Source organism: Phyllopteryx taeniolatus, chromosome 15 (assembly GCF_024500385.1).
Source record: "Phyllopteryx taeniolatus isolate TA_2022b chromosome 15, UOR_Ptae_1.2, whole genome shotgun sequence".
Classification (NCBI taxonomy): Eukaryota; Metazoa; Chordata; class Actinopteri; order Syngnathiformes; family Syngnathidae; genus Phyllopteryx; species Phyllopteryx taeniolatus.
The window spans coordinates 14,470,911-14,496,296 of NC_084516.1; the positions used below are offsets into that span (position 1 = coordinate 14,470,911).

At 38.0% G+C, this 25,386-nt stretch overlaps 2 protein-coding genes across 17 annotated transcripts in view; one reads left to right on the forward strand and one right to left on the reverse strand.

Moving 5' to 3' along the window:
* The window catches only part of mapk10 (mitogen-activated protein kinase 10), a 38,039-nt gene extending 20,285 nt beyond the window's left edge, over positions 1-17,754 (forward strand). For 2 of the 9 annotated variants that reach the window (XM_061800263.1, XM_061800258.1), the window contains exons 6-14: positions 1,736-1,874; positions 2,028-2,193; positions 3,629-3,700; positions 7,623-7,805; positions 10,380-10,504; positions 11,473-11,499; positions 12,117-12,180; positions 13,116-13,193; positions 15,758-17,754. In XM_061800263.1, the coding sequence (XP_061656247.1) occupies positions 1,736-1,874; positions 2,028-2,193; positions 3,629-3,700; positions 7,623-7,805; positions 10,380-10,504; positions 11,473-11,499; positions 12,117-12,180; positions 13,116-13,193; positions 15,758-15,900 (997 nt within the window). In that variant the 3' untranslated portion in view covers positions 15,901-17,754. Of the gene's footprint in view, positions 1-1,735; positions 1,875-2,027; positions 2,194-3,628; positions 3,735-6,986; positions 7,059-7,622; positions 7,806-10,379; positions 10,505-11,472; positions 11,500-12,116; positions 12,181-13,115; positions 13,224-15,752 lie in introns of those variants that run through there. The other 7 variants (XM_061800264.1, XM_061800260.1, XM_061800266.1 and 4 more) reach the window with 7 other exon arrangements.
* Positions 17,755-22,410: 4,656 nt separating this feature from the next.
* The window catches only part of arhgap24 (Rho GTPase activating protein 24), a 53,260-nt gene continuing 50,284 nt past the window's right edge, over positions 22,411-25,386 (reverse strand). For all 8 annotated transcript variants that reach the window (XM_061747472.1, XM_061747474.1, XM_061747473.1 and 5 more), the window contains one exon: positions 22,411-25,142. In XM_061747472.1, coding sequence (XP_061603456.1) covers positions 24,875-25,142 — 268 coding nt within the window. In that variant the 3' untranslated portion in view covers positions 22,411-24,874. The remainder of the gene's footprint in view (positions 25,143-25,386) is intronic.

Consider the following 25,386-nt stretch of genomic DNA (forward strand, 5'->3'; position numbering starts at 1 on the left):
TATACACACACACACACACACACACACACACACACACACACACATATATATATATATATATATATATATAGTTGTGCCAGCGGCACGGTGGCCGACTGGTTAGAGCGTCTTCCTCACAGTTCTGAGGAGTGGGGTTCAATCCCCGGTCCCGCCTGTGTGCAGTTTGCATGTTCTCCCCGTGCCTGCGTGGGTTTCCTCCCACATCCCCAAAACATGCATGGTAGGTTAATTGATAACTCTAAATTGCCCGTAGGTGTGAATGGTTGGTTGTTTGTTTGTATGTATTTGCCCTGCAATTGGCTGGCAACTAGTTCAGGGTGTACCTTGCCTCCTGCCCGATGATAGCCGGGATAGGCTCCAGCACGCCCGCGACCCTAGTGAGGAGAAGCGGCTCAGAAAATGGATGGATAGTTGTGTCATTAACGTTGGATTGGCAAAGACAGCAAGGCATTTTCAACACTTTAGATTGGTGAATAATTTGTAAAAATAACAGACCCACGTGGGGACTGACTAATAGTATCGATTTTGTGAAAAAATATGAAATTGACCAAATTTGGACAAAGGAGGTTTACGCGCAACAATGACGATATAGACAATATATACAGGAATGATGTTTTTATTTACGCAAAAACACAACTGTTAACCACATCACATTTTCTAAAAAAAAAAACATTAATGGTGGAGTCCCACAGAGATCATTTTTAGGACCAGATAGACATTTGTACATCACATTTGTAGATGACATGCAAATATATTCCTTGAGAAAATTAACAGCCTGTGTGGGAATAGGCATTTCACACATACTGTAAGTCGCTTGATTATAATATCCATCCATCCATTTTCTGAGCCGCTTCTCCTCACCAGGGTCGCGGGCGTGCTGGAGCCTATCCCAGCTATCATCGGGCAGGAGGCGGGGTACACCCTGCACTGGTTGCCAGCCAATCGCAGGGCACATAGAAACAAACAACCATCCGCACTCACATTCACACCTACGGGCAATTTAGAGTCTCCAATTCATGCATGTTTTTGGGATGTGGGAGGAAACCAGAGTGCCCGGAGAAAACCCACGCAGGCACGGGGAGAACATGCAAACTCCACACAGACGGTGCCGGGGATTGAACCCGGGTCCTCAGAACTGTGAGGCGGACGCTCTAACCAGTCGTCCACCGTGCCGCTGATTAGAATATATTTTTATATTTTCCCAATAGGCAAGTACAAAAGTTGGGTTCTGTGAAGATGAAGATTAAGACAAAAAAACACCCTATCCTTGAAGAGTAGAAAATAAATCAACCCATTAATAATATGACTTCATTTATAATTAATTGAATTAAATCAATGAATTCTAATTCATCTATTGTACATTTTACATTTTATTTACACTATACTATCATATTTTGTATATTTTTATATTTAAACAAAAACACAATTGTTAACCACAATATCATGTAATAAAAATAACTTACGGTGGAGTCCCACATGGCTCGTTTCTAGGTCCTGTTATTTCATGTTTGTGTATGGAATTTTTGGATTTATTTAATTATTGAAATTAATAAATAATGTATAATATTTTTGTATATTTTAAAATATTTATGTTAAGCTTACATTTTTGAATATTAAAATACAGGACCCTGCAGCGGATTGTTTCATTACGCACTTTGTCCATTTCCTCTATAAAGTTTGACTGATGTTGTTAACCAATTGATCCATACCACTGCTAAATCCGAATGTTGCCCAGGTATCTAGTCATGGAGCTGATGGATGCCAACCTGTGCCAGGTGATCCAGATGGAGCTGGACCACGAGAGAATGTCCTACCTTCTTTACCAGATGTTGTGCGGCATCAAGCATCTACATTCGGCAGGCATTATTCACAGGGTAAGATAATTCATTTATTGTATGCTTGCCAAAGTCAACATTGTTTTGCTTTGTTTGGGATTCATGGACCACTCTATACAGCCCCTTTAATCCTTTGCTAACCTTCAATTGGAAAAAGATACCACTGATTATGTGTTTTATCCTGTCATGTAGGACCTGAAACCAAGCAATATAGTGGTGAAGTCTGACTGCACTCTCAAAATCCTGGACTTTGGACTGGCTCGGACTGCCGGCACTAGCTTCATGATGACCCCTTATGTAGTGACGAGATACTACAGAGCACCCGAAGTTATCTTGGGCATGGGTTACAAAGAGAACGGTAAGAACTCCCCACATTTGGATGCTGGTGTAATTTAATTTTTATTTACATTACTGTACTTCAGAAAATGCTGTTTGGCGATGTTTATTTACTCAACTGCAAATGGGAGGAGGCAGGTTTTATTTTTTTTTAAATTAAACAATACTAGTGGTAGTCTACAATTGATGTCAAAGGTCTATTCCAGAGAAATGGCAAAAACCAAGGCAGAATAGGCCATACAAATAGTAGCTTAAAATAGAGTATAAATAGTAGCACAGCTTCCCTGTACATAAACATGGACACATCAACATTGTGAAGCATCTTCTGGTAAGCTCATCACAAATAAATACGCTGTCTCCACATAACTTAATCTTTAATACCGGGGCAGAAACTCATTTATAACATGAGGTAAGACTAGCCCTTTCTCTGAGAGAATGTTTACATTTTTTAGTCGTTATTGCTTTTTTGATTATCAACAGAGATCAAATGGGCTCGGCAGTTGTGGAAAGTTTTGAAAGGTTCTTGGTCTTTTGTATCAAAATGTAATTATCGCGGTGAAATGCAGATAAAGGTCAAGAAACTAGGCAGACTGGGCGAAACAAATAAGTGGCATAACTCCTCGGAACATAAACTTGACTTGGATGCACACGCGTGCCCACGTCATAGTCAACTGAAACACTAATCATTATCTCCACATAATGTAACATCATCTTTAATGCTGCACAGGGAACTCATTTACAACATGCGCTTAGACACTACATTGCTATTGTTTTGGTGAGCAAAATTTCAAATAGGCTCAGCCGTTAAAGCTTAAATGTCCGTGTGTGAACAATAGCGTTGATGAACTGAGATAATTACATTTACTCTGGGCAATTCAATTACAAACTGCATTCATTTAGCTATGTAGCTTATTTGCTAATTCTGCTAAATGTCAAAGAAAAATGTATCAGGTTGCAAGACTAAAGACTTCTACAACTATCCTGTGTCCGCAAACGTAATAAAACTTGTTACAAATTGTATACCAGAGGTGATTTAATCAGTGACTGGCTTAATTTAATACAGCGGTATGTTTGCGAGATTCCCTTAATATACTCATTAAAACAGCGGGATACAAAGCCCTTGTGACTGGAGCACAACATTTATATTTGTCCTTGTAGGTCGATATGAAGTTTTACTGAACATTAACTTGTTGGGTAAACAATGCTATTATTTATTGTCAGATTGATGGAATCTTGTAGGTTGCCTGGGTGCACATTTCCTGATGTTTTAATCCTACTAAAGCTCCACTTTACAACTTCTACTCTTTTTTTAATGCACTAGCACCACAGTATGTGCCCTAGCACGCTTATTAGCCGCTGCTTTCTAATGACTGCTTTCTCTCTCCTTGATGTCTTCCAGGGTTTAACACTAACCTTTTGCTTTTCCCTTTCTTTTCGCCTCGCCTCATGGCGTGCAGTGGACATATGGTCGGTGGGGTGCATTATGGGAGAAATGGTGCGCCACAAAATCCTTTTCCCAGGGCGGGACTGTATCCTTGCTCAAAGTGTGCTTTTTCTTTAATGGTAGGACTACTTGTGTACGATCAGGAACAATTTTGAATTCAAAAACTATATTTTCTATGTAAAATGTATATAAATGGATAACAAATATATTTTATTTAATTATACATAATTATTTATATTTTCATATTACATTTATTCAATGCTGTACATTACATTATTAGATATAATTTGTATACAGTACATACATTTGAAAAATATGTTCTGTGTTCCAAAGTCAGTCAAATACAGAATATCTAAATTACATATTATTTTTAAATTAAATAAATAAAAATATTGATATGTATTTCATTAGTTATATGTATGTTAATATTTTAATATTTATTTATAAATCTTTATGCACCACGTATATATAACTTATTGGTGATGCATGCACATTTTCTTTATGTTACTCAGGTAAAAACTAACACAATATATGTTGTTATAATACTACATTTTGCTTTTAAATAAAATAACATTTTAAAAATATGGATTTTTAAAATATATATACATTATGTAAAATGCAAAATTACACATTTTATAGTTATTCATAAATGTATTATATACTGTGTATATATTATTTCAGCATAAATACATTCTAAATATAGGTTTATCAATATTTTGTTCAAATTATCAATTCAGTTGTATAAATATATACAATTTGTATATTTCAATAATTTACTTTTCTTTTGTCGTATGCACACACATTTTCACCTTATGTTCTCAATATGTTTCTGAGGCACAAACTAACAAGGTGACATGCAAGCGATGCTTTATTTCCTCTCTGATGAACCCTGCAACACATTTAAAAAACTTTTTTTTTTTACTTAGTCGCAGAGTATTTTGTATTCTATATTAATATTTCAACGCGTGTGTTTTCGAAGCGCTCACCTGGAGTGAAACTGCTCCCTGGGGGAAGCTACAGTATAAATGCGTCCTCAAGATGGAATAAGGCTGTTTGAGATTGTACCGCACGTGTGTGAGTGTGCACGTGAAGCATCTGAGTCAGAAGACTTGAATACCTAATGACACATGGTAGCTTATTAGGCATTCCAGGAAGGTGAGGTTTGATAAACTTACGACAGACTAGGAGTGCAAAATAGTCCACTCCATTTTGCCTCAATTGCTTGACATTGTGATGAATCAACAATCGATTCCACGGAATTGACAGAATGAACCTTTTCATCACTTCTGGGTGGCAAAAACTCTGCTTGCACCACGAGTAACTAGTAAACAAACCTTCCTATGTCCTTTGACCAAGGCAGAGCAATTTAGATAAGGACTTTGATGATGACTTTAGCCTTCTTCTCTACCACAGTAGTTTTGTGTTTCAGTCAAAAAGGTGTTACACGAGGTAAATTGCTTAGATGTAACTTATGTATAAACAGATAATTTGATTCAAAAATGGACGTGGTTGAAATGTAGACATTAACATGATCATTGAGGGTCTGGCTAACTGATTAATGGTACAGATGTGCTTTTTGAAGGTTAAACAGATCGTGAGTTACAGAGCTCAAATTAGCTAGCAATCATGTTTTGCTAAATTACTCAAACACAACCCAACCAAGCATGTCATGCATATTAGTGAGAACATGTTTTCCATAAATTCGATAATGGAGGTTTGGTTTCTGGTCTGTCCCTTTTGAAGGCAAGGCAGTCTTGTGATATTCTCTGTAAAACTATTTACAACAACCACTCGATCCTCCTCACGCACAGGTTCCACTGGATTAATTTTACATTTCTGGAAAGAAAAAAAATACAAAAAACCTTTTGAGTTTATCTGGTGGTACAACCCCCAAACACAAGACGTTTTTGTCATCATTTTCAGTTCAAGTCAACAGGCGTCAATCTTTCTGCGACCCAGAAGTAGCCTGGAGCATATTATTTACAAACATTAACAAACATCTATTCTTAATGATCGATTAATCAATTGTTATGCACGTCCCTAACTATACCAGATGTTTACCAGATATTTTATATTACTTTTATTTTGGAGTAGAAGTGATGTTCATACAAATATGTATGTACAGTATATAATAAATAGTATATTTATTATGACATTACTACTGCATTAACAGAAGTTAGTAATCGACGATGGCGCATTCCCACTTACAGACAAATTTAAATTTGGTCACCCTGAATGGCAAGCTAAAAAACAGTTATGTTTGTTGTCTGTGTACCCGCTAGCTTTCAGCATTTCAACTACAGCTGCATTTCCATCTGAAGTACCAAGAACTAAAAGTTCCAATGAATTAAGTTCAATGCTGCAGATTATTGGAGCTCTTGAAGGTAGTACTAACCCTGCCCATCAGGATTTCTTTACTTTTTTTTTTTTACCTTGTAACTAAATTTAGACAATAGTTCCGACAATACAAACGTAGATATTGTAGTTCCTGGGTCACGTTCCTGTGGTCAAAATTGAATGTATAACGGATCCTTGGTTTCTATGGTGACAACATACCTCGAATTTGTAAGCTAGTCAAAACTGCAGTCAATATTTGTATGAAAAACGTTACTAAATTTTACAAAATCAAATGCAAAACAATAAATACGGGGTAACTGAGCATGTCTTTCTGGTGTCCTGTGACCACGTACAGTACGTTCACACTGCTGCGCAAAGTAATAATTTGCACATCAGTCGTAACTTCAAAATGTCTTATGTTGGGACTGATAACCTCGTGCACTTACATATCTAGACAATGCACTTATTTTATCAGGGTCAACGGCCAGGACAAAACTAGCAAGCTCCTAGTAGTACATATATTTTTACTTTTCCCAGTTTTCTCGATTGCAACAATAGCTGGGTCAATTTCACGTTCTGCCCTGAGAAGAGTAGGAGGCCCTAGTTCATCCATTCACCTATTTTCTCTAGCGTTTTTCATACTAGGCTCCTGGGTAAGTCTATTCCTGCTGACTTTGGGGGAGAAGTGGAGTACACCCTCCACTGGTCGCCAGCCAATCGCAAAGCACATATAGACAAACAACCATTCACATTCACAACTATGGCCAATTTAGAGTCTTCAATGAACCTAAACTTGGAATGTGGGATGAAGCCGAGGTACACAGAAAAAACCCATGCAAGTACAGCCAGAACACGCAATCTTCACACAGAAAGGCTCGAACAGAGATTCAAACCCCAAACCTCAGAACTGTGAGGCAGAGGTGCCAACCACGAGACCAACGTGCTGCTGCGCTAGCTCTTGACGAGGTTATGTGGCAGTAATCCGAGCTTGTGTGTGTGTGTGTGTGTGTGTGTGTGTTTTTGCGTGAACCCAGTGGACATGTGGTCAGTGGGCTGCATCTTTGGAGAGGTGATTAGAGGCACAGTGCTCTTCCCCGGGACGGACCGTATCCTTCTGACGTCCAACACTGCCCGCCTACCTTATGATGCCACCGCTCCCCAACTCAACTTGTGAACCGACCACTTAGTGAGGACAAAGTTGACGTTACCAGCATGATGACGTAATTTCGACATCTCTGATGGAACATTCTGGCATTGTGAGAACTTGTGGAGCTGTGTGTGTGTGTGTGTGTATGCGTGTGCATGTATGCATGTGTATGTGTGTGTGCGTGTGATTGGTCAATTGGAAGTAACCACAACTCTGATGATTTTTTATTCAAGTGCAGCCAATATTCAAATTAAGTAAATGTACTTTAATTGCAAGTTTCCACAACATTAAGTACACCTCCACACATCCATACGCAAAAATAAATAAAACATTCTATTGTGCCTAATTAAGTATCGAGTTATAGCACCAGATTGATGCTTGCTTTAATTCTGAGATTTGCACAAAACAGTGTCTGGAATAATCGCAGGAAGAGCATGAACAGGATCTCCTAATAGAATTATTTTTAATGTTCTAGAATATTCCCAGTATGTGTATGCGTGTATTTGCCTTAATCCCGCATCAGACATTGACCAATGGAACAAGGTGATCGAGCAGCTCGGAACACCGTCGCCGGAGTTCATGAAGAAGCTACAGCCCACCGTGAGGAACTACGTGGAGAACCGGCCCAAGTATACCGGCCTCACCTTTCCCAAACTCTTCCCGGACTGCCTCTTCCCAGCTGACTCCGAGCACAACAAACTGAAAGGTGAGAAGACAGCAAAGGTCTGTTTTTCACCCACACATTTTTTTATGACATATATATATATATATAATAGGTATAATACAGTTTATTGCTATAACATTGAAAAAAAGCCTTCATTTTAATCACACTGAATCAATAAACTCCCCCCAAAATTGAAGAACCCCTTGGATGTTTAGGAAACTCTGCCTTAAAAATACAAAAACAATAACATAAATACCAGTAAATTATCCATCCGTTTTCAACACCGCTTATCCTGGTTAGGGTCACGGGGCGCTGGACCCTATCCCAGTTGACTTCGGGCAAAAGGTGGACTACACCCTGAACTGGTCGCCAGTCAGTCGCGAGGCACATATAGACACAGACAACCATTCGCACCGTCACTGAGTGGGAACTGAACCTACACTGCCCGCACCAAAGTCAGGCGAGTGTACCACTACACCATCAGTGACACCAGGAAATTAATCAAAACAAAAACATACAAATACATAACCTACATCATGGCTCATGAAACATATTCTCATGAGTATTGTTGTATGTGTCATCTGCATGTGTTGCTACCATATGTGTTCAAATATAAGTTGTTTATTTAATAGAAGTACTGCGACATTAAATGCTAATTTCATTAGCGCGTCTAAGTGTTCGGCATCGTGTGTTAGCATTAAGCTAGCAGACATTCATAAGGCAAGTTTATGTGATTTGGTGACACACACAACTTGTAATTCTCTTTTTTATGTTTAGTTTCACAGAAAACTTCAAATGGAAGTGGCATTAAACAACTTGAAACAAGCACATGCCTCTTTTTTGAAGAAATGTTCACTATCTGCCAAACTGCTTGCCACCATGGCAAGCTCTGCTAGCTCTAATTGTTACTTGCAGCTCCAGGGGGGAAAAAAATAAATAAATCGGTGGCTCGTATCTTAAAAAACACTTAAGTCGGGTCACTCCTAAATCCAGGTACCACTGTGCAGTGTACTAAACAGCCAGACTCTTTCCTAAATCACAGTGTCATAGACAGGAAGTGAGCGTGACACAAAAGAGAGAAAGAACGAGCGACAAAGAGTTTCTCCTCGACTGAAGCAGGATGCATGGATGGATAGATGGATGATGGAGAAATGAAATGGAGAGCAACAAGAGGCATCAATTTACAGATTTACAGTCAGTTCCGTGCAGAGGCAGCAGTGGGAGGAAGCTCATTCGTCTTACTAAGCTTGCACTTTGTCCTATGTGGGAGTGCAGTTATTTATTGTGAAGATCAGAGGGGTCGCAGAGGGAGGGAGGGAGGTCTGTCCACCGTACCTGAAAGTGTAAACCATTTTGATCTGAAGTGGATATATTAAAAGTCTTTTTGGCCATGTCCAAGTGTCTGTCAGAGATAAACTTGTCTCGAGCTCTGGTCTAATTGCTAGCAAATTTGAACCATCTACTGGATGCTTGGCAGATGGGTGCGTTTTTGTCATTGCAAGTGGCTGGAGCATGGCAGCAAAATTTGATGACTCATAAAACGCAAAAAGACACAGGACATCAGCCATATTGACCTGAAGCAGCCATTTTGAAGTCATTTTGGCCATTTCAAGGTGTCCTTCAAAGACAAACTTGCCCTTGAGCTTTTAGTCGGATTGCTACCAAATTTGAACCTCATATACTAGACAGATGGAGTCTCGGGTTTTGTCATCAGGGTAGCAAAGTTTAATGACTCTCTAAAAAACACATGAAGTCAGCCATTTTGATCTGAAGCGGTCGTTTTAAGTCATTTTGGCCGTTAAAGATGAACTTGTCTCAGATATGTGGTGTGATTACTACCACATTTAAACCATGTATATGAGACAGATGGGCGGTTTTTTTTTGTCATCGTGAGTAGATGGAGCATGGCAGAAAAGTTTGATGACTCTCTAAAAAACAAAAACAAAAAGAGAGGAAATGAGCCATTTTGACCTGAAGCAGCCATTTCAAGGCATTTTGGCATTTCCAGTTGCCCTTCGAAGACGGACTTGTCGTCGAGATTTTGTGTGACTGCTGCCAAACTGGAATCACGTACTCTAGACAGACAGGTGATGATAAATTACGAACTTTTTAAATTTTTGTCCCTGTGTGGCAGTGGCCCATGGCAGAAAAGTTTGATAAGTCGTACAATATACAAAAAGACAGAGGAAGTCTGTTATTTCACTCACTCAAATTCTGTTGATTGGATGTTCTCTTTTGTTTTTCTTATGTTTTGTCTGTTGTTTTATTTCTAACGCTTTATAAATGTATTATTATTATTAGTGAAGTGGCCATTGTAGGGTAATTTCCTAGTGTTCTGTAAAGATGAAGTTGTCCTAGAGATTGAGTTCGAATACAACACAGGAAGTCGGCCATTTCAGGGTCATTTGGCCATTTCCAGGGATCCTTCAAAGACAACCTCATCCTTGAGATTTTGTCAGATTTTGTGTGAGCGGAGCATGGCGTCCGTATTTCATCACTAGCCATAGGATTTTGGCCATGTTCAGAGGTCGCGACACACTCGCAATCCCGCGTCCGAGGGCCCATTCATCTCTGCTCCCCGTTTTAATTTGTATGATCTTTATCAACAAATTGCAGCAAGCCAAGCCAGAGACCTGCTGTCCAAGATGCTGATCATAGACCCGGCCAAGCGGATATCAGTGGACGAAGCGTTGCAGCACCCCTACATCAACGTGTGGTACGATCCGGCCGAGGTGGAGGCGGTGAGTAGATGAATAAAAGATGAATATGAGGTTAACATTATAATGATGAGTAATTCATTCCAAATTGATTGGAATTCCATATCCCCATTTTGATCACTTTAATCCTGATGGTTTTTAATTTTGTATTTTTGCAACTTTGGTCAAATGTAATGTTTAAAATGAACTAATTAAATAATTTTAAAAAAAAGTGATTTACGTGAGATTAAAGGGACAACAGTTATTTCTAGCATCTTCGATCCAATAGTCAAAATAAATAGGGCTCTTGCCCTGATCTAGCCCAACAATCCCTGACAATTTGATTAAAACTGGATGATAATTGTAGATCACAGAACTTTAAAAGGAGCTGCCTTAAATACTTCATATGAGACATCCTTCAAAATGAGTTGGATTCTTCCTCTGGCATAGAACAACTTTCCCGAACAATTTTAAGATATTTGTTCGAAGAAAATGTGCGCATACACGTGCACAACACAAATTTGATCTTAAACCAGCACAGCAACATCAAGCATCTGTGATTGGAAAAAAAGTCCAAAATCAGAAAGGTTCTTGCTCCGACGTAGAACAGAGATACAGTATTTGACAAGAATCAGTCAAAATGTGTGACTTGTTGAGCACTGGAAACTGGTTTGACGTCAACCACGTTCAACATTCCGATGTTTAGAGTCCCCTGAACGTACTGTTGATTTGCTGCCATTTAAACAGTAATTTTGATTGGGAATTAATGTGCTGTTCGTGATGTTCTTCATCATCAGTGCCTCATTCGTGTGAGGTGACAGCGAGATTGGGAAAAAGCCTAAAAAAAAAAAATTAGGATTTTGTTTCCCTTCCTATTCAAATATATGCCTGAAATATATGCACTTGCCTCTGATGTGAACTGACTGTATATACATATATTTACATGAGTGGCCTTGTTCAACACATGTTTTGCTGTTTTCCCCCTTCTCTAATGTCACCTCATGCTGATGAAGGCCAGGGATCTCATCCAAATATCCATGGTAAATGACCACCACCCCTTCTGCAAAACTCTCCCTCCCTTCTCTTCCCAAATTATGCTGATTGAATGTCAAAAGTGACTCTCTCGGACGTGACTTGTGTGGGGAAAAAAAGGCCTGGAAATCCTATAGTTACATGGAAAGAGCCACTCGAACTTGAACTTGTCTTCTTCCTAAATCAACCATTTTCCTTATTCCAAGTGGTTTATTTCTCTCCATAGTTGTTTAAATCAAGAAGGTTGTATGTGTATGTATTCCCTATGCCAGCATGTCTTTGTGTGCATCTTTTAGACCTTAAAAAGGTCTAATTGATTGATTTTGTCTCCATTTGTTTATAATGTATGCAAGTATGTGCAGCTTCATGTAAGGAGCTCGTTCGCAAAAACACACAAAAGAAAAAGCAAGAATAAAAAATCTCATTTTGACCCCAAATATTGGATTAACAAAAATGTTCATTACATTTCCTGTGTTTTTGCAAATAACCTCAAATCTTGCAGAGAAACTGAGTTCTAGCCTTCTACCTAACAGCAGAAAAGACATGACGTTGTATGAGCCTTGTTAACGTGCTGCTAAACACACACAATGACTAAAGTTGCCATACTTTCTTTCAAACTTTGCAGCCTCCACCTCAAATCTATGACAAGCAGCTTGATGAGAGAGAACATTCCATTGATGAGTGGAAAGGTGAGACACATTCAGCCACACAACAAATTCTGTCTCATCTTTTATTCATCAATAAATGAATCTAAATACAACTTTATTATTGTTATTATTTTATTCTTATTATTTTAAAATACATATATTATTTTATCAACATCTTATTACTTTATATTTTATCATTGTTTTTATTACTTTAGCTGACTTATCTTTCGTATTTTATTTATATACACATTTTGTGTATCATTTTAAAATTCTCTTTCGAATATTAATATGCTTTTTTTGTTTGTTTGTTTCTTACCCGACACGAACTTGCATGCTGATGATGCAGTCACACAGGGCTCATTTCTCAGTGGTTTCTTATTTCCTGTTTTAATGAATTTTATGAATTTGATTTTTTCTATCTAATTAGATTATATTATGATTATTATATTTATCACAATTTAATTATATATCTTTTTTTATGGTTTTTATGAGGCTGCTGCTCCCGCGACCCGACCTGGGATAAGCGGCAGACAATGGATGGATGGACATTTTACAATATTATATATTATTCATATGCATATTTTATATTATTAATATTCAACCTATATACTTTTTGTATAATTTTATACAATATTTAGTTTATTTTCATAACTTACCTAAAATTAAAAACCTTAAAAATCTGAATTTAAAAATATTTGATGGATAAATTTGGTTCATATTTCTTATACTTAATATAAACTTATATTTTGTATTCACATTATACTGTAAATAATACAAATATCTTCAATTTAAGTACCTTTGAGTACCCAGAAAACCAAACCGCTCTACAAATGCTTTGTATTACCATATGCTGATGATGATTGTTGTTATTATTATTATTATTGGGAGTAGCGGTGGAAGTACAACGTGGGTTTGCTCTGCTGTCAATAATTTTAACTTTTGTATTGTTATTTTTAATTAATTGTTTTGTTCCACAGAGTTGATCTATAAAGAAGTGATGAATTTTGAGGAGAGAACGAAGAATGGCGTAGTGAAGGGACAGCCTTCACCTTCAGGTACTCTCAGTGCATAAGCCTAATCGCGCTGTAAGTCAATTTTATATACAACCTTACCGGACCCTCTAATATTCACACACCCCATTGTCTTGTCTGCCTGTCTCCGCCTTACTCTTCTTTAATGCTAAATGAAGTGCTAAGCGATAATGTATGATCAAAATGTGTTTTTGTATACTATATATGGAGTACTGTGGTATGTATGGTGACTTGGGTTCTTGGGAAACAATGAGTTCAGGCCTACATTTTTCAGGTACACATTTTTCATTAATCTATGGGGCAGTTATGATTGAGCCATATGAACTCTAGCTAGCAATAAGAGCGACACAAATGTGACCTTTGAATACGTTTATGAAAATGTGTCTAAAAAGTCTGTGTCGTTTTCAAACATGTTAGTGCTCCCATTTCTGCAGAAATGTTAAAAACACAAACATTTGAAAACAGGTCCCACAGTAAAAATATATATATATATTTTTATGTGAGCATTACTATTTCAATGGAAACGTTAAAAAAGGCAAACGTGAAAACAGATCTCAAAGTACACATTTTTGAAAAACGTTTGCGTTAGCTTTTCCATTTAAAGCCTGAAATGTAAAATATTTGACATTTAATTTGTCTCAATGTGGAAGTTGTTTTAGGTCTACTAACATTTATGTGTAAATGCTGAAATCGCAACTGCCTGAAAGTGGTTCTTTGAAAATTATGATTCCCATGTAAATGCAAAAAAACAGAAAGACATTAAGGTGTGTCACGAATTGGACCTTTTTAAAACAACTAGCATTAGCATTTCTGTTTAAATTCTGAAAACGCAACTGTATGACGGCACAAACATTTCAAAACGTGTGTCAAAGTTCACTTTTTGGAAAGACAAAACGCAAACATCAAGATGCCCAGTGAACACCTGCCTATTCGCGGGCCGCTATCTACAAATTCACGTTTCTTTCAGTGGAACCTACCCGGAGCTACAGTATTAACCTACTTGCAGTTTTTATGTCTATAACGCTATAAGTTGGCATGAAATAGCGTCAAAGCCCCAGGAAAGTATTAATTGGACAAGAGAGGAGAAGTATGTTGAAATGATACATTTCGACTGAGAGATATAAGATGTTTGTATGTCAGGGAAGAGCTACTGTAAGTTTAGCCTGAGTTGCTAGTGGAAGCTTCGGAGAGACTTTGCCACATGTACATTTACATGTGCACTTCTTTTCTTTTTCTTTTTTTTTTTTTTTTAAATCAAATAATCTGTAAACAATTTTTTAAGGGTCATTTTGTTAAATGACTTTGAAATGATATGAAATTGGTTTGGGGTAGTTTGTGGTATATTTATGGTTTAATAAATTATTAAAACGTTCACCCGCTATATCGTGGTTCATTGTTTGCATCCCTGCTTTATTGCAGATTTCTTCAGCGATCATTTTTCGTTGGGTTTTTACAGTATTATTACTGTAATGTCTTCGCAAATAATAACTAAATAAATATGACCTAGCGACAGCGCTTAACGCGACAGAACCTCGTAAGTTGGGGGACTCGTAGTCAGGGTACCACTGTACAATTGCACATGCATGAAATCGGATTGCTTTAGTCAGCATTATGCTAGATATTAAGAGCCAACCTTCAGCTTTGTAAATTCATTCATTCCCATAATTCCTATGGAAAGTTTTGCACTTTGAAAACTCCCAGAATTTTGCAACCCTATTCACTGTATGTGTGCAAACAGCGAAAATCTGTGAATTATTAAAGCCCCCCCCCCATAAAATGAGTTTGTAATTGCGTATAGCTGGTGCAAGATGGAGGTAAAGCACTTAAAACAGAGAAGACCATAAAGCATCAACACAATTCTTCTAACATGAACACATTCATGAACTCATGTTACATAAACAACTGTATTCAATAGATGGTACATGGTAAATGGACTGCACTTATATAGTGCTTTATCTACACAATTACAGTGCCCAAAGTGCTTTACAAAGCCTCACATTCACCCACTCACACACACATTTATACACCAGTGGGCGGCTGCTGCCGTGCAAGGCGCTGCCAGGCCCACTCGGAGCAATTTAGGGTTTAGTGTCTTGCCCAAGGACACGTCGACATGTGGACAGTCGGATTCGAACCAGTTACCCTTTGGTCACTGGACGACCCGCTCTACCTCCTGAGCCAGTTGAATTACTCCTCACAAACAAACCACCTTCACATGAAGCTCATCAATAGCATTAGCTAGCATACTAACCTAAACAACACTAGCTAGCGCAAACTGACATGACATCACACACTGGCAAATGAACATGCACACTGGCACTTTTCAGCAAATAACGAAGGATAGGCTCCCGATAAAAATCTGTGAATATGCCGAAGAGCAAATATGCAGCGGTTCACTGTATTTACAACTGGTTGTAACCCACCGGACCCAAGTCCCAATAGCCACGCTGTGATGTGTTCTCGTCCAACACCTTGTGCTCGGCCCCGTGCTTTTCCCCCCTTACCCATGTGGCACGATTGGTTCCAGCGCTGGCGTGGGCGCTCTGTACGTTATAACCGCGGCGCCGCCGTTGCTTCCCTCAGCGCAGGTGCAGCCGTGAACAGCAGCGAGAGCCTCCCTCCGTCCTCGTCCATCAACGACATCTCATCCATGTCCACCGACCAGACCCTGGCCTCAGACACCGACAGTAGCCTGGAGACCTCGGCGGGACCGCTGGGGTGCTGCAGGTGACTAGCCGCCTGCCTGCGCAACCCCGCCTTCTTCCGCCGCTGAGGAAGAAGAAGAGGAAAGGCAAGGGTTAGGGGGCGCTATCGGAAAACAAACACAAAATAGGAAAAATGTGAAACAATCAATCGGAGACGACCAAGCCTGCGTGTTGTCATGCTAAATAAATAAAAAACAGCAGCGGTATTTAAAGTTATACTCTTATGTGGATGATCCTCTAGTTGCTTTGCTTATATTAGCCCACGTATATTGCAGACAAAAAGCAGCTTTGACTTGCATCTCCTTTAAACGTAAAATCATCACACTCTGGCTGGCTGCTGACCCCCCCGGCCCCCCTTCAAAAGGCCCCAAAAAGCATTTATATGCTCCTGTCTTTGTCCTCATCATGTGACCTATCTGCTGTAGTTTATCCAAAACAACCCTTAAAATGTTTATAAACACACCTCATCATGTAAATAATGTAATTGTGTACAGTTGAAGGGCAAACGGAGTGGGACTAACGGCCAGTATGCTGGAAGCTTTTAATAAAATGCCATTTATTTCTTTTTTATTTGACTTTATTTCTCAAAAAACAAATCTAATGTCAACCTGAGCCACACAATTGCATTTTATTAACATGCTTGGCTTTTAATTTAGTATAAATAAATAAATAAATTGATTCATTTTTAAAAATCCAATAAAGAAAGAAAATGTTTTTTTTGTGATTATCATAGGTTGACAAAATATTATTCAGTGTAATAAAACAAAGTCAAATAAAACTTAAATTACATTCAATTGAAATAAAATGACACTTTTTGGAGTGTATAATAATAATTTTTCTTAAATTCATTATTTTAGACTATTGATGCACCTTGCCACCTGAATTGCTCCTGCCAATTGCTGCATTCGTGCATGATTTCAATTCTAATTTGCAAAAAGTCACCGTATGCTGAAGCCGACTGTATGTGTCACATCCATTAAGACTATGACAGATGTTATTGGAGGTCTGGTCTGGACAATTAGGGCTTACATTGCTGTGCAAAACTGTTTTTGGTGTAATGTTCCTTTTATTTTGGCCTGCTGGACAAAGCACATCCATTCGCCCCAAAACAGCCAATCACCACCTTGCATGTCATTGATCCAATTAATACAACATATGTTGAGAGCAATGCTTTGATTCTCAAGTTCCATGTAGTTTAAAGTTTACTGTGCAAAAAAGTCCAAAAGCTTTATTGTATTAATGACCTTTTTCACTGCATTTATTTCACGTAAAACAGGAAAAAATACATTTAGGTGAGCATGTGGATGAATCAATAATATCACGACACAGCGATACGTCACAATGTTTATTAAAACAACATAAGCATGATCATCAAAACAAAGAGCGTTGATACTGTATCGTGAAAGATAACAATGTGTTATATCACTGTACCGACATTTTGTCCCAACTCTAATTGATACAGAACCGCCGCGATAATGAGAACTGCAGTGCAATGTCAATATTTTGGTCATTGATACTGCTTTTGATATTTTGTCCCAGCTCTAATTAATACAGACTCCTGGGCGATAACCATCTGACACATTGCGATACCAATATTTTTTTCATTGATACTGTATCCTGAGACCATCAATGTCAATATTTTTATCATTGATAACAATGTGATACAGTACGATATCGACATTCTCTCCCGCCTCTGATAGCTAGTGTGAGAGATAATAATGCGCTTCATCATGCTATCGATATTTTGTTTTGATACATTGAGATGTCAATATTGGTCAGTATTAATACCATACCATAAAAAAATAACAATGCTAATTTATACTGTTCAGTCAGAGATACAGTATCAATGTGATACAGTATCACAGGATCAACAACGAGAGATAATTAAGAAATATATCCCAACAACCATATTTCGTTCCATCTAAAGTTCACACTGTATTGTGAAAGATAACGATGCAATATCTCCTGGTAACGATACTTTGTCTCATTTCTAATTGATACTGTACTGTAAGAGACAACAAAATGATATATTGCGATACTGATACTTTGTCCCACCCCTAAATGATAGTGTGAGAGAGAATGACGCAAAACATCAAAATATTGATATTTTGAATCACTTTTAATTGATACTGTACAATGCGATAACAATGTCATATGTCAATATTTTCAGAATTGCTACTGTACCATGTGAGATAACAATGCAATATATGACGATATTGATATTTTGTCACATTTCCAATTGATAACATGAGCGATAATGCAAGAAAATATCACAATATCTACATTTAGTATCACCTCCAATTAATGCTGTACCCTAACTGATAACCCTGCGATACATTACAACGTCGATATTTTGATCACTGGTACTGTACCATGAGAAATAACAATACGATAATGTATCGTGCGATATATCATGATATTGATTTTTTTTTTTCCCCACATCTAACCGATAATGTACTGGAAGAGACAACACCACAATGTATGGATTTATTGATAAGTAATACTGTACCGTGAGAGATAATGATACAATATTTAATGACATCAATATTTTGTCCCACACCCAACTGATACAACATGATTCAGTGCAAGGCAGCATCAATATGTTGTACTGGTGCTCGCTAGTAACCGCATCAATAGCGAGTAGGGCCATGGCGAGACAAATAGGTACCATGAAGTGTGGGATTTAACGGCATCAATGGTAGCATCCGTTCTGCGCGCCGTAAATCCATAAATCCTCCTGTCTAGTCTGACAGTCCATGAACCAGGAAGTAGCGTGCTAGCTAGCTAACAAACACAAAAAGACAAATATGACGCCTTTTCCGGCCTTGGTGGAGGTCTGCGCTCTACTGACTAACATTCTCGTGGAAAATTGCTGTTATAATAACGAAATGAACAAATGTGATGGAGGCCCAAGACTACTGCACAGTATTGTATCCCTAAGATCACTTATTTTGTCTCGTTCTAGCTGGCAATGGCAAGTGCCTTTTGGTGGTGACAAATAGTACAATAGTGTTTTAAATTGCACGGCAACACGTTACATAACTTAATTTTGCCTTAAAACTCGCAAATAATTGGTAGAAACGTGAGGACTAAAAGGTTTGGGTTCATAGCTATTACAAAGACCTTTTTCTGTTCTTGATCATTTACCTCATCGCATGGCTTTGCAACTACCTTGTGGTTTTTATTTTTTACTTTAAAGAGTTCGATATTCGCTGTTTAAATCAAGATAAAAATTTAAACAAACAAACAAAGCAGAAAAACACTCACCAGAGTTCCTCAAAAAAATGGCCATCTTGGACGTACACCTGCAGTACCTTGGAAGGCCTGCTAGAGGGGGCTGTCTCCAGAATAAGCTACAGTATCGGTGTTGCATTCAGGGTCCGTTCGGTCGGGGCAATTTGTCTCTTTTTAATAAACAGGGTGCAACGTTCTCCTATACGCGTATTTTTTATTTTTTGTTTTTTTCATTCTTTCTGAGACTTTTTTTTGTTGCACACTATGGGACATTTTTAAACAGTTACACAATTCTGTATCTTTACATTGTCTGGATCACTTTTGTTTTTGTAGTATTATTTCCTGAATGTAAATTAGTCACCTTGTTGTTATAACTAAGACATTATTGGAGTGTTCTTGTTTTTTTGTTTTGTTAGTTAGTTAGTTAGTTTGGTTTTTTTTGCCAAAAAAAGGTCTAAATATAAAATTATTGAAATAATAAATGGTGCATATTAAATCGATAAAAAGGATCGCAGGAAGCCATTATGGTGGCACATGATTGGTTGAGCTGCGACAAAAGAGGGTGGTCCAATTCTCTGCGTGAGAAATCTGATCCCGCCCCCTGTTGCTCCTAACTGATTTGACAATTGACATGTCAAATCATGGTGCTTTCCAGTGTAGTGAAATAAAAAATAAAAAAAAAAAAACATTTTAAAAAATGTAAAACATTCATTACAAATGTATAAATAAAAAATTTAACAAAGTACCTCTATCCATTTTCAACACCGCTTATCCTGGTTAGGGTCACGGGGCGCTGGAGCCTGTCCCAGCTGACTTCGGGCGAAAGGCGGACTACACCTTGAACTGGTCGCCAGTCAGTCGCAGGGCACATATAGACACGGACAACCATTCGCACTCACATTCACACCGTCACTGAGTGGGAACTGAACCCACGTTGCCCGCACCAAAGTCAAGCGAGTGTACCACTACACCATCAGTGACCTTAAATTAAATACCACATGGAAAATAAAAAAAATAATTACAAATAAACATGATCAATAGAAAATCTATTAAAAATGATTTGAACAAAATTTTAATAAATACCAGTAATACAAAATAATTCAATCGATTCATACAGAAAGTAAATTTCTTCACCTTGAAATTTATATATATTTAAATAATGTTAAAATACATGAATTCATGTTTATTCCTTTTAAAAAGAGTTAAGTGATATTTGAATTATTTATTTCATTTACTTTATATTTAAATCATTTTTGGCAACAAAAACAAACCAAAAAATATTTCCATACAAGACAAGACACTGGATCCTTGCTGGCTTGTCTGCACTGAATGTAAACGTAGAGGCGAATCATTTGTCATCACAGTTTGGTTATGGTATGTGCCTGTGTGTGCGCGCGCATGTGTGTGCGTGTGTGAGATTTGAACTAAACCAGCAAGTCAACACAATCGGAACAGAAAATGCAATTTTCTCAAAATCTTGTGTTGATTTTTCCTTCTTTGGGGAATGACGACAAGGTGTTACGCATGTGTGTAAAAAGGTGGACATCTTTAGTCACATTGAAATGTAGAAGTAAAATAAATCGATCAGGAGTGGGGAACCTGCAGCCTGCAGGCCATGTACGGCCCAGAGAGCACTTGATCCGGCCAGCCATGCAATTGTAAAAACAAATAAAACCATCAGAGGACAACACGGTTCCCCAGCCCTGATTGAAAACTGCAACAACTCTTATTTTTTTCTCAAAAGGGATCTTTACATTGATTTAATTGTCACCTGAAAAAATTTCTGGATGCACGCTTTTGTTGTCATATAGCAACTGTCCAAGAGTGCAATAAAAGCAGTCGCACGGACGGCGACACGAGCATCTTAACTAAAAGTTGAACTAAGTTGACGACATCCGATGTGTAGATCATCTGAATCAGGTGATGTTCTTCAACAGTTTTCCTTCTTTTACTTTGTACTGTTTTCATCAATCATTCTGTTGAGTTGACAGTAAAAGTTTCCTGCTGATGATCTCAAAAGCTTCAGGAAAATAAAAGTGTTAAACAATTGCAAAAGATAAAATTAAAAAAAGAGAGATAAAAACTGAGAGCTGTTACTCCAAACACATTTTAAAGGAACTGTGTATGTAAAAACAAAATAATAGTACGTAATGTATGTGATTGAAAATAAACAAAATCTTTGATCTTGGACAAATGTGTGGTCTTGTCTGTTGAATTTCGCATAACATTGCTGTTCAGTGAAAAACGAACAATTTTCCAATAGTTTTTTTTCAATCAAATTTTTCATTTTAATGCATTTTAACTATAATTGCTATACAGTATTCTATTTAACATTTATCTCTAACTTTTTTAAATACATTTTTGGGGAACTTTTAAATTGTAATTAAATGTAGTTCCTATTTCATTAAACATGTAGAGTATTTCCCAATGTTCTTTTTGAATTCAAATGTTTTACAGACTTTTTAAATCTAAATTTTAGTCAAATGTAATCCAAATTTAATTAAGATGCCCCATAACCTTTTCATTGAAATGTTTTATATTTTATTTACTTGTATGTAATTAATGTTTAATCAAACATGTCCATCTGCATTTTCTATTTAACTTTTTTAGTTAAAGTTAAATATAATGACTTTCTGTTGTATGTGACTTATTTTGGTATTTTTAAAATGTACTTTAATATTAAATACATTTAATATTAATTAATCTGTCATTACTAATTCAATGTTTAATTAAACATAGCTTCTTGAAACACTTTATTGTTAATATTATTATTGTTACAGGGATAATATATTGGCAACATAAAAATACATTTTGTAATATATACTGCAGTAACTACATGAAATTAATTACAAATAATAATGTCTTTAAAGTATATAAAATTAATAATTTAAATTGCATTATATAGTAACATCCTGATTTAATGTACTGTGGAGTGTTAATTTAAAGAAATATATATTTACAGTTGTATATACTGTAAAGCATTGCATTTTATCAAGATACTATATACAGTACAAGATACTATATTATCTAATGTTTAGAAAATAATATTATAGATATTTTGAAGGATTTATTTTAATTGATCAAGTTTTAGTTTTTATTTCAAGTGTCTTTACCCTTTTTTTTTTAGCTGAAAATGAATTTTTTCTCTGTAATATTTTAATATTCAAAATATTTTGTTATTTAAAATAATTGTATTCAAATTGTTTTTGTTGAAAATAAAATTTTCACACATTTGGCAGAAAATGATTTGGGGGGACTTGCAACACAGCAACATTGAAAAAAAAAAGAGTGGGAAATTGCAATTGCAGTTTGTTTAATACATTTTTATTCATATTAGTCATTTGTATAATCACTTTGAGTATCAAGTATCACATGTGGTTTATTCCACAGTAGTCCCAGTTCTTTGCCTCTCACCATAAAAAAAAAATCTGCTGGTGAGGGAGACGCACAATGACAAAGTTTAACATGGCTCGGTAGGTGCTGCTGCTTTGGTTGGCAACACAGTTCAAACAGAGCTACTTGAGTGAGGCGTTTATGCCTCTTTAAGTCTATGTCGCACCCGGCGATTAACAGGGGCACGGTGTCTAATGGAGGGAAATACAGTATGTACAGTATATAGCGACGCTAACATGTAGCCAACTAGCATCGGATGCCTTATTAGGATTCCCACATAATTTCCAGGCAGGACAAGCCCCGTTCCTGCGTCGCGGGAAGGACAGGCTACGCAGATGTAACGAGATGACCATCCCAAACATGTATCACATTTCTACGAAATAAAAACAAAGAAGTAAGTTATGGTTAGGTTTAGGGAAAGGGTTGGGTTTAAAGTGGTTTAGGATAGGTTACGGTTAGGATTAGGGTGGGTTAAGGTTAGTGGGAAACATTTGCGGCGCCACACTTAAGTCACACACGTCTTTTCCCATCTGGAAGCACTAGGGCATGTTCTACGGGGATACAGCAGCCAATCATAGTGCAACAGCGTGTGTCCTGGAGCCAGTAATATTGGAGCAGGGCGTGTCCTACCTGTGGGAATCCTAATAACGTCATCGGGACACATCTTTAGCAACTGCAATGACCAGCAGCAGGTTTAAAACGACCCCCTTGTAACATACAGTTTGTTTGGTTGAACATATTATTAGAACGACTCCATTTGATATTTCATTGACCCTACCTCACACACACCTTGCTACACACTCGCTGCTGCTTGTTTTTTTGTTTGTTTGTTTGTTTTTGGTCATGAACCCGAGCACGGACAACAACGCGGAAGTAAGTGCAAGCACCTATACAGTGTGAACATTTACATACATTTAAATAGCACATTTAGGCATATTCATTTCTCTTTATAAATAAGACATGCGTTCCCCTCCCGCGTTCTGCTTTATGTACACGAGCATAACGGACAACTAGGAGAGAAGTCAAATGGTTTCGTACGTAGAGCCTCACGTAGCCTTTGAGAGTCTTTAAATAGCGCTCTATTTACACAAAGTCTCACCTTGACGTCACCCCAGGCGACGTCATCATTTACACCGATGTCTGTAATTATTGAATGAAAACTTTTAGATGTCACGTCAGCACTTCAGCTAGCGATATGCAGAGAGGACTAGCTAAAGGAGGCAGAAAACATGCTAGCAGAGGGAAAGGTTGATAACAAAGGCAGAAGCATTTCTATAGAAGGCAGAAGGGACGTGAACAGGGCAAGGTTGCTAATGAAGGCAGAAGGGATGCTAAAAGAGGAAGAAGGGTGACTAACGCAGGCCAAATCGTTGCTATCACACGCAGAAGAGTTGCAAACGGAGGCAAAAGGAATGCTAACAGGGAACCAGAAGTTGCTAATGAAGGCATATGCGATGCTAACTGAGGCCAAAGAGTTGCTGACATAGGCAAAAGAGTAAGTTACGGTGAGGAAGGTTGCTAACCGAGGCAGAAGCGACTATTTTGTCGGTCCGCTAGCATTATCAGTCTCTCAGCTGACGTTTTTTCCAAGTCCCTGTAGTTCCAATTCAAAATTTCCCAACAAAATACTAGTGGACACTACTGAACACAGTACATTTGGGTTGTTGCGATTCTGCTTTGTTGCTGACAAATGAGCTCACAATGCTAATTTTGAAAAGAATGCTAACAACAAAAAACAGCTAACACGCTGCCCGTACTATCTGTGCCAACACTCGTTGGAGCTGCTTCGTCATAATAGTGTGAGATTGCTTGTCTTACCAGGAGGAGGAAAGGAAAACTTGCTTTGTTGTGCGCTAGCACCTCTCCTGCATCTTCCATACTCTCAGCGGATGCCTTTCTAGATTTGTATAATCATTTATTCATTTAACCTTGATTTATCTAGGTAAGGCAATTGAGAACAGATTCTCATTTTCAGTGCCGACCTGACTGCAGAGTAAAACAAAACGGGAAGTGAAGTCGACAGACATTTTGCTACATACCACCAATAAATCCAATGTTCGTACGATCGATCGGGAGCTGATCCTCGTTCCCCTCTGTTGTGAGTGTATTTTTTGAGCATCGCTAGCATTAGCAGGCTTGGCTACGTAATCATCTATGGAAAGTTTGTACAAGTCATTGGAGTTGCTTTCATAGTAGCGTCAGACTGCTTTTAGTTCTGAATCCTTTTTTTGTTTTTGTTTCTTTTTTCTCTCTCGATATGCTCGTGGAGGTGAAGACCTCACCACAGTTCCTCACCACATCCGGCAGCCAAATCCCGCTTGGAGCCGTCACAATGAACTTTGTAGTCTTTATAGGTGTTCGTCCCGCCCACCTTCACTGTATCCAGATGGGGTTGCTGCGATCGGGCCGGCGGGGGTCCACGGTGGCAGAGTTGCTTCCGGTGGCGGTGAGGTCGCTGAAAGTGGAGAAGAACTGCTCCATCTCCTTCTGCAGCATGTGATTGCGGCGCTCGGCGTCGTCCTTGGCCCGCTCGGCGTTGCGTAGCTTGATCTCGGCCATGGTGTACTTCTTACGCTCCTGGTCCAGTTCTTCGTGCAGGCTCACCATCTCGGACTCCAGGTCCAGGTTGCGCTGCTCCAGGCTGCAAAAGCCACAGTGGTTGGTTAACATGGGATAGTGGAAGAATGAAGCCTAAAGAAGATCATAGAACCTAAGAGCATTAAACTTCATAACACCCAAGACTCCACCTAAAATCATAGAAATACATTCCAGGGGCTAACGTTTCTCATCCTAATACTGTTAAATACTAGTTATCTAGTAACAAGTTAGCATCATTCTTTGCTGTTCAACTTGATTTTCTTTGAGTTTCACAAATGTATTCTCAT